The sequence below is a fragment of the Nematolebias whitei genome, chromosome 19, assembly GCF_014905685.2.
Source record: "Nematolebias whitei isolate Nwh7 chromosome 19, NemWhi1, whole genome shotgun sequence".
NCBI lineage: Eukaryota > Metazoa > Chordata > Actinopteri > Cyprinodontiformes > Rivulidae > Nematolebias > Nematolebias whitei.
In genome coordinates this window covers 39151620-39161616 of record NC_056516.1, presented here as the reverse complement: position 1 = coordinate 39161616, position 9997 = coordinate 39151620, and the positions used below count along the sequence as shown (strand labels likewise).

The window sequence follows — 9997 nt, the reverse complement described above, 5'->3', positions numbered from 1 at the left end:
TAAAAAATTATTTTTATTTAAGTGGAATTTATTTTGAAGCTCTTGAAAGTTCGTTAGAACCTCTGAGTCAGGCAGATAGACATCTTGAATTTTTTAATACCCTTATTGTACCACAGTTTGAAGGCCACATCCTCTCTACCAGGTGTGAACATCTGGTTGCCCCAGACTGGACTGTATTGAGGTATATTACGTGTATCCTGTAGCAGTTTGTGAACATCTCTCCAGACCCTGATCATACTTCTAAGAATTGGGTTTTTGGTGCCTTTTTGTAAATTTTGTATCAAATTTGAATACAAATATGAAGGAAATGTTAATTTTAACCTTTGAGTTTCCATATCTACCCATTGTGGGGGGTCAGAGGAGTAATAAGACGACATGGTGTAGCCCAATATTATAACTGAAAATCTGGGCATCTTAGACCTCCGCGGTCGTATGGCAAATACATTAAAGTTCATCTAAGTCTAGAGCTTTTATTTTTCCATATAAATTCTATGATCATCTTCCTGATTTGCTGAAATATTCCAGTAGGAGGTGAGAGGGGAACATTCTGGAACACATAGAGAAATTTAGGTATTATGTTAATTTTAATTATATTTATCCTCCATATCATGGATGTAGTTAAGGGCATCCATCTTTCAATGGAGTCGTTTGCTTACTTTATATGTAATTTGTTTCAACAACTTGTTTCAAATCTGGTAGATTTTGTATTCCCAAGTTGTGTTACTACATTAAATTGTAACTCCTCTGGGACTGGAGTCATTCTATCAACTGCATTTAGTAGTAACACTCAGGATTTTGTCTAATTGATTTTATATCCCGATATCTCACTGAATGATGAAATTATGTCAAGTATACATTGTAAAGATTTGTGGAGCTTTGAGGGCAGCACGGTGGTGCAACTGGTAGAGCTGCTGCCTCTCAGCGAGCAGGTCCCTGGTTCAAACCCCGGTCCAGGGGCCTTTCTGGGTGGAGTTTGCATGTTCTCTCCGTGCATGCGTGGGTTTTCTCCGGGTACTCCAGTTTCCTCCCACAGACCAAAAACATGCATGTTAGACTGATTGGTAACTCTAAATTGTCCCTAGGTGTGAGTGAGAGAGTGAATGTTTGTTTGTCTCGTTTGTCTCTATGTGTCCCTGTGATGGACTGGAGACCTGTCCAAGGTGTACCCCGCCCCTCGCACAGTGATTGCTGGACATGGGCACCAGCGACCCCCGTGACCCAAAATGGAATAAACGGGTAAAGATAATGGATGGATGGATGTGGAGCTTTGAAACAAACAAAATAACATCGTCAGCGAATAATGACATTCTGTGTTCAACAGGTCCAACGTTAATGCAGCAAGGCGAGGGTGCGAGCGTGTTGTGAGCGTGTTGCGAGGGTGCGAGCGTGTTGTGAGCGTGTTGTGAGGGTGTGAGTGTGTTGTGAGCGTGTTGTGAGCGTGTTGTGAGGGTGTGAGTGTGTTGCGAGGGTGCGAGCGTGTTGTGAGCGTGTTGTGAGGGTGCGAGCGTGTTGTGAGGGTGTGAGTGTGTTGTGAGGGTGTGAGCGTGTTGTGAGGGTGTGAGTGTGTTGTGAGCGTGTTGTGAGCGTGTTGTGAGGGTGTGAGCGTGTTGTGAGGGTGTGAGCGTGTTGTGATAACCAGGGGTTCAATGGTTAGCCAATAGTTTTGCAATAATGATCAAATCTGAATTTAATAAGGTCTGAAATTTTCACATTTATTAGACAACTTACCTGGTTTTGGTAGACGTGTGATCCGGGTCATATTTAATGCGGGGGGGGGGGGGGGGCTGTCATGTTGAAAAGCCTCATTAAACATGTCCAGTAATTTACTTTTATATTTCTTGTATGGATCTATTGGGAGTCCTGCTGTTCAGGCGGGTCAGAACCAAACAACGAGCACCTGTGCTCCAATATTAATATTCTGTTTGTGTGTGGGCGTCTTCTGACAGAACCGAGCCCAGAACAGAACCGGCTTTGTTGGGCTGCAGTGAAACCAACACAAACAGAACCGGTTTCAGACCCGGTTACAACTTTTCTGTTCTCACCGAAGGAGCTTCAGCCTGAAGACAGAAATTATTTCATAAATAAATTCTGTTTGTATTTAATGTCGGCAGCAGCCTGCGGCCGGCAGAGGTCCGGATCAGAACCAGCATTCAGGACCTGACGAGGAGAACTATGAGCAGCTCCGTCAGAGGCTGTTAAAGATGGACAGTCTGAAACTACAGGAACTCTTTCACAATAAAGGTCCTGAATAAATACTTTAATCTGCATCTTCTCCGGTTCATAATCTGATCCTCAGATTAGAAGAATCTGAAGGACCCTGAGCTCAGAGAACGAGGCCCTCAGGGGCCCCTGCACTAAAACCAGGTCTGGGTCTGTTCTGGACCTCGTTAAAACCAGGTCCTCTGTACTAAAGAGGAGGGATCATCCAGTCTGTTATCAGCTCACAGTCAAACAGCTGCCTCTCTGATGGTATGGGGGTGCATTAGTGCCTCTAACACGAGCAGCTGCCACATCTGGACAGACTCCATCAATGAAGGAAAACATCTGCAGATTTTAGAACATCTGCTCCATCCAGGAGAAGATCCAGGACTGAAGGAGCATAAAGTCCTCATCAGACCAGAACAGGACAGAACCTTCAACAGGTTCCTCCTCGGGTCCTCCAGAACCTCCAGCAGGTTTGGGTCCGGTCGTTTCAGACAGCTGGACCGGAACATTTCCTCTGATTTTAGTTCTGGAGTTCCATGAATCGTTGCTTTTGTTTATTTTTGACACAAAGTCCGGTTCTGGTCGGACTCAGGTTCTACATCAGAACGTGGGTCACAGACACAGGTTTGGGTCTGAACCTGCAGAACTGGACTGTGGGCTCAGAGGTTTGTTCCTCCACAGTGTTTCTGAGGTGATCCGGGTTCTGTTCAACCCATTTAGCTGAGGGCGGCCCAACAATGGGCCCTCAGAACCGGCACCGCTCTGCCTCGGGCCCTGAGTCCAGACTCAGATGGGCCTTGTTCCTCCGTCCGGGTGAGTCCGAGGGCGGCAGCGACTGACACCGCCTCTGGTCCAAAGAATGTCTGGAACCGGGCCAGAACCACGACCTCAGCACCACGCCCACCGGCTCTGGAGGATGGGCTGCACCTCAGCCTGAAGGAGCCGCAGAGCCAGCGGGTCGGCACTGTGAGCTTTGGACCGTCAGAACCGGACCCCAGCAGCAGCTTCATGGCTACAGCCGGTACCACAGGGCAGAGCAGGAGGAAGAAGAACCCGGGCCTGATGGACCAGTTCTGCAAACTGTTTGGAGGAGAGAAGAAGAAGAGGAGTCGGGTGAGCAGAACCGGTCCAGACTGACAGGTTCTGGGTTTGATCAGAACCTGGGCTCGGTCCAATTAACATCTCAACTTTGAGCTCAGATCATCAAACCATTAATTAACTCTGTATCTAAACAAGATCTGGATGAATTCACTTCAAATCTCAGTTAATCTGCTTTAATCTGATTCTGGTTTAATCTGGTTTAATCCAGCTGTGGGGTGTTTGTACGTGTCTCCGTGATGCAGATCAGTTCTGACTCCTGGTTCCGTCAGTTTTAGTTTTTTTTACTTATTTCATTTTCAGACGCGAACATTCAGATAAATTTCTTCTGAGCTGAAGATGAAAACGTTCGGCTCTTAGCTGAAGCTTGAGGCTCGTTTTAGCTGTTTTTCTGCTTCAGCTTGTTTCTGGCTCAGGTCCTGCAGGGACTCTGAAGGTCCTGCCGGGACTTTAAAGCCTCGTTCCTGGTCTCAGCTGGTTCATTCATTCAGGAATCAAAACGTTCGGCTCATTCAGGACGTTCCTTCTGGTTTCTGTGTGAAATATTTAGCTTTGTCGGCCATTTTGTTCTCCATGAAAGATGACTGGAGCTTGTTTACAACTTTTACTTGTTCTGATTCAGCTGTTTTTAGCTTCTTTGTGCCAAATTAAACTTTTTATACATTTTTCAGCTTTTTCTCTGCTCCTTTCAGCTTCCTTCTGATTTCAGCCTCTATTGTGCTTCTTTTAGCTTTTTAAACTCGTTTCTGCTCATTTCATCTTTGTTTGGCCACATTTAAGCTTTTTCCAGCTAAATGTAGCTGTTGGTCACGTTGCTGCTGATTCAGACCTTTTACGCTCCGTTTTATTTTTCTAATTTCAGCTTGTTCTGGTGTTTTTAACTTCTTTCTGCACATTTCAGCTGTTTTCATCTATTGTTTTGAACATTTCAGCTGTTTTGTGCTCCTTTCAGTTTTTTCAGTTACTGATGTGCAGCTTCAGCTTGTTCAGCAACTTTCAGCAACGATAGCCGCGTTTTCACAGGAAGTGGTTTATCGTTTGTTTTGTTTGGACCCGAAGAGAGCCGCCGGGCCTCGCTAGAATCTGCTCACCAGTAGCCGAAGACCTTTCAGTGTGAGGCCTTTAGCTGATTTGTGGTTTTGATCTGGTTTCAGGGCTCGTTCAGAGGTCACCACGCCACCTCGCCCCAGCAGGCCTCGGCCCGCCGCCGGACCGACCAGAACCCTGTGCTCCATTTCTTCCGCAGCATCGTAAGTCGGATCAGATTCTGTGGTTTTCACATGAACTCTGCAGAGTTTGGGTCTCGGTCTTTTGTCTCGGAGAGGTTTTAGCTGTTTGTTCTGCTCCTCCCAGTTGCAGCTCTGACCTTCGCTCTGTTCCTCCTGCAGGTTTCTTCTCCTCCTCCTAAATCCACGGTGAGTCCGTCGTTTTGTTTCGTGCAGCTCTCATCGGCTCCCTGTCCTTCAAACATTTCGGCTTTTTCTTGCCTCAGGTTTCGGCTAGTTTCAGCCAGTTTTAGCTCCTTCTGGAGGCCGAATCTGACCCAGAAACACAAAAACTCCTTAAAGTGACAAAAAATGTCAAGAGACGCTCGGACGATGAAACCGCAGACAGTTTCTCGTTTAGGATTCAGCCTCCAGACGTAAAAACTAAACTACACTGAAATAAAACCTTTGATGTGACCGAAAACTGTTGCGCTCAGCTGAAGCAGCAGAACTGGGTCGACTCAGACTAAACGCTGGATCTGACCTGCCTTGTTTACACCGAGCCGACCTTCGGCTGTCGGTCCGGTCCTTTCGGTGTCTCACACATCATCTGTGCTGCTGAAGAACATGAGCTTTGCTCTCATTTCAGAACTGTTGGTTTCCTGACGTGCACGGTAGCTCAGGTGCACCAGATCCTGACGTGCACGGTAGCTCAGGTGCACCAGATCCTGACGTGCACGGTAGCTCAGGTGCACCAGAGGTCGTGACGTTCAGACTGAAAGCAGCTCTGAGCTCGACGTCGGACCGTTCGTCAACCTCTGTGTGTGGACGCCGTTAACGATCTGATTATTGGACGCAGACTCTAAAAACAGGAAGTGGACGAGGACAAGAAGACACGGCTGGACGCAGCTGCACTAGGATTTGTGCTCGTGCAACCCGTTTGGACCTCTCTGAGCTGCGTGTGGTTTTGTTCTGGTCTCACATCGTCACTGAAGCCGGGTAGTTGGGCAGTAATGAAGGCGTGGACTGTTGTTTTCAGATCTGGTCAACATGGACGTCAGCTTCGACTGGAAGAAGCTTTTCTGCAGAACAGAGTTAATCTGTTGATTAAACTTAAAGTCAGAGTCTAAAAGCATCCAGAGATTTGTATCAGACTGTTTAAGATGTGGCTGCAGTGAGTCCAGACTTACAGGAAAAGAGAGAGCTGTGGAGCTGGGGTTAAACACGATGACTTCAGTTTTCTGATCATTAAAACTTAAAAGATTTGAAGCCATGATGTCATCAAGACGTTTTAACAGAGGGTGGATCGTGCATGAGCTACTGGGTTTTAAGAGCAGATAAATCAGACAATCATCAGCATAATGAAAAGAAAGACCGTGTTTCCTCAGGATAGACCCCAGAGGGAGCAGATAGAGTGAAAACAGAAGGGGTCCAAGAATCGAGCCCTGAGGAACTACACAGGAAAGAGGCACTGAAGCAGATAAACTATTACCAGCATTAACACAGAAGCTCCTGATGTGCTGCCTAATAATAATAATCACCGTTCAGATTCATTGATTAGGACGCAGACACATGAAACTGTTTTCTGAGCAGCGGCTGAACGGCTTCGAGCTGCAGGCGTCACGTCCTGCTTCGTGCGTCCAGCGTCTTCATGTCCACGTGGTGGAGACGTGACTTGACTGGAATAAATCAGTGTTTATTGTCGGTGCTGCTGCTGACACAATTCTTCCTGTTAGTTTAAAAATACAAACGCTCCTTCAAACCGCCAGTTTTCAAAATAAAACTCCATCTGTTCATTTATATTTACAATAAATTAACGTAGATCTGAGTTTTACCTGAAGCAGGTAAACGCCTGTAAATTACACTTGTTTGTTTGTTTGTTTGTTTGTTTATAATTTTACTGTTTATGAAAGAGTGAAGCAACGTTTTGGTCAATTCAGATTTCAGAATAAATGTTTGTTTAAATGATTTGACTGTATTTTGAAGATATTATTGAAATAATGTTGTGTTCGTAACCTTTTGTTTTTTATTGATTATTGTTTTCAAAACACAGTTTTGACGTAAACTGAAGGAGCATTTGACACCAGCAGCAGTTTTCATCTGACACTCGTCTCATGCTTCTGTTTTTTTCATGTCCAGTGGAGAGAAGTCTTGGGTTTGGTACGTCTCAGTCTTTCTTCAGTCCTACAGACCCCGCCCCCCCACACCTAGCCCCGCCCCATTGACAGCGCCGCTCTGAGCGCGTGCAGTGACGTCCTCTGAAACATGTCTTCTGTCTGCAGCTGCTTCCTAACATCACTCTGGTCCTTCTCTAAATGTTTCTCTGAAGAAAAACACTTCACATGTTACACATTTAACACGTGTTACACATTTCACACGTGTTACACCCGTGTTAAATGTGTAACATGTGTGAAGTGTGTAACATGTTCACATCCAGGCAGATCTTTTGCATGACAAAAGCAGCGTACTTTCTTCTCACGCCCCCCGCTGAGACGCGTCTTGTGTCTTGCTCCCGGACAGAACTAGTTTCTCGCACGGCGTCGGTCGAGTTTTGTGTGACGGGTCAGAACTTTGTGGGCGTGTTTGTTTATGAAGATCAGCTGAGCAGCTGCTGCTCTGAGATCAGCTGAGCAGCTGCTGGTCGAGGCTGTTTGAAAACATCTCTACAACGGTTCCTGCAGATAATCTAACTTACAAAGATCAGTCCTGAAGTTCTGACCGACAGCACAATGCTCGACAGAAGTCCTTAAGTCCTGAAAGAAACTAGTTCTGACTGAGGACACAAGACGGGTCTCAGCGGGGGGGGGGGGGGGGGTGAGCAAGAAAACATCAGATCTTTTCACGACACGCCCATGGAGTATAAACCAGCCTTAATGCAGAACATCAGCCCCCCAGACTGACCCGTCCCTGGTTCTGACCCGTCTGGTTCTTTTTCTGTGATTTGTCTCTTTTGAATCCTTCTTTACTGAACTCAGAGCGACTCGCTGCTCCTGGATGACTTTGAAACGGCTCGGCTGTTTATGAACCGGTAAACACCTCCTCTTCTTCCTCCTCCTCCTCCTCCTCCTCCCTACTTTCACTCCTCTGCTCCTCTGTAACACCTCCAGCTCCTCCGGGCCTGGACTGACCCCTCCCCCCCCCCCGTGTCCCCTCACCTGTACAGCAGCCATTTTGTGTGTCATTTCTCCCCCTCAGCTCCCCTGTGGACATTGTCTCGTCTTCGTCGTCCCTTTCTGTCCTCCACAGGTTGCTGTGGAGCGTCTCTCCTGGAGACACGTGTTCTCCTGTTCCTCTCCTGTTCCTCTCATGTTCCTCTCATGTTCCTCTCCTGTTCCTCTCATGTTTCCTCCATCAGCAGCTCAGAGTCAGAAGTTCTGATTCTTCTTCAGCGCTGAAAGATCAAAGAGTCGGGTTCAGACTTTTAGACCTGAAAAGGATTTAAAATAAAAACTTACAAAACTCACCGTGTCCAGAACTTTCAGTGGATCCAGACTCAGGTTCAGGTGCTGGTTCCAGACTCAGGTTCAGGTCTCTGGTCTCCAGCCGGGCTCTAACAGAATCTTCTTCCAGGCCTCATCGTCTCGTGTGGAGAGCTCAAAGTCTCCGGTCCGAAGACGCAGAGAACAAAGCACCCTGTCCAGAATCTTCAACCTGGTGAGTCCAGAACCAGAACCTTTTGTAGAACCGGGCTTCACGTACCCTGCTTGTGTAAACGGATCAGAACGGTTCTGGTTCTTTATCTGTAAACACCTCCCACCTCTGCGTGGATCTTCTCCACCAGCTCTGGTCTGACGACCCACTGGATTTTGTCTCAGAACCATATCCAGAACCTCCAGATTGCAGCCATCTGGGTCAGAGTCCTCCTCATCAGTTTTTGTCCCTTCTTGTCTTCAGGGAGAGTCCAAGTCCCGTCCACCCCCTAAACGCTGGAGCACCATTTTCTGAGCTCTCCACCGAGGACCAGACCGAGGACCGGACCGAGGACCGGACTGAGGGCCGGACTGAGGACCGGACTGAGGGCCTGACGGGACTCCAGGATGGACCAGGAGACCCAGACCTGCATGACTCCCAGCTTGATGACCCGTTAACTCACTAACAGAAACCGTTTGTCCAACCCTGCAGGTCCTGACAGTCCCTGGTTGGACCTCCTGCTGCCCTGGGTTCAGAACAACCCCCGTCTTAAAACCGAGGCCTCGTTTGACCCCGGGGCAGCAGGAGGATCAAAGAGATGAAGTTGTTTTTCTGTCTGAGGTTTGTTTGTCTTCCTGACTTTTATTTTGAAGTTCTGGTGGACTTCCTGCTCTGAGCAGTTCATGTCAAAATAAAAGCTGTTTGTTGTGAAGTTAATCCTGCAGAACGACCCGAACCGTAAAGTAACCAGAACCCGAGCGGTTCTGCTGTGTTTTGTTGTTTGTGTTTACTGAAGACGTGTTGTTTGGTGGTAAACAGGAAGTGTTTAAGGGGCGGAGCGAGGCGGAGGACGCCATGTTGGATCACGAGTTCATCGTTTTCTTGTTCCTGTAAATATTTTTGTCTCGTGTTTGTTTCTGTGTGCGTCGTGTTTCTAACCCGACAAGTCGTCTCTTCAGCAGGAAACAAACAAACAAATAAACAAATAAAGATTTGATAAATAAACTTTTCCAAGTGCGTTTTCTTCTCGTTGGTTTTTGTAAGAATCAGTTTTAAATAATTTAAGAATCACCGTCGACCAAAAGATCAATGAGACGATTAATCAGTCGAATTTATTAAAAGACCCGGACCAGTTCGCTGGACCCTGGTCCACACTGGACCCTGGTCCACTGGGTCACTGGACCCCGGGTCATTGGACCCCAGTCCTTTGGACCCTGGTTCGCTGGACCCTGGTTCGCTGGACCCTGATCCACTGGGTCATTGGACCCTGGTCCAGTTCTCCACGTGCATGTGACCCAGACGTTCCTGTGTTCTGGTGAAGTGGTCCGGTTCTTTCAGGCCTGAGTTTTCAGAGGAACGTTCAGTCAGAACCTGAAACGGACCACTTCAAGAACCGATTTAAACTGTCGGTGTCTTTCCACGGTGGAGAGACAAAAGACCCGAACGAGTCACAAGAACCAGAACCAGAGGCCCGGAGGGAACGTCCAGACCTAAACAGGAAGCAAACCTGCACCAATGAAGAGGATCTACCAAAATAAAACAGGAAGTCCAGCTAACAGAACCAAGACCGAGCTGTTTACCAAGAAGTCCAAAAGAACTGAGGTCTGGATCAGGACTAAAAGAGGTTCAGATCCCTGGATTCAGTTTTTCACATTCAAACAATCAAAGTGAGTTTAACATCGAGACGTGATCCAGAACCATCAGAACCGGTACCGTCTCCACCAGGACTAAACTTTATTGACTCATTTTTGAACAAACACTCCAAACAACAAACCAGCTCTGTGCAAATAAACTTTAAACTCTACGAACGTCTAAAACAAACAACAAACAGGAAGTGTAAAACAAACAACAGGAAGTTT

General features: G+C 47.0%; 1 protein-coding gene across 1 annotated transcript; it reads left to right on the top strand.

Moving 5' to 3' along the window:
• Nucleotides 1–3141: 3141 nt before the first annotated feature.
• Nucleotides 3142–9120, top strand: LOC119425385 (myelin basic protein). The gene is made up of 6 exons (XM_037692907.1): nt 3142–3318; nt 4458–4553; nt 4692–4718; nt 6648–6668; nt 8079–8162; nt 8403–9120. Exons 1-6 carry the CDS (start codon nt 3214–3216, stop codon nt 8451–8453), a joined length of 384 nt encoding a protein of 127 aa, XP_037548835.1. The 5' UTR covers nt 3142–3213; the 3' UTR covers nt 8454–9120.
• Nucleotides 9121–9997: the final 877 nt, after the last annotated feature.

Excerpts from the sequence above, each read along its gene's own strand:
- LOC119425385 (XM_037692907.1), top strand. The coding sequence starts at position 3,214 with ATGGCTACAGCCGGTACCACAGGGCAGAGCAGGAGGAAGAAGAACCCG. Across the intron at positions 4,554-4,691 it reads TCCATTTCTTCCGCAGCATC|GTTTCTTCTCCTCCTCCTAA; the intron begins GTAAGTCGGATC and ends TTCCTCCTGCAG. Across the intron at positions 6,669-8,078 it reads GGAGAGAAGTCTTGGGTTTG|GCCTCATCGTCTCGTGTGGA; the intron begins GTACGTCTCAGT and ends ATCTTCTTCCAG.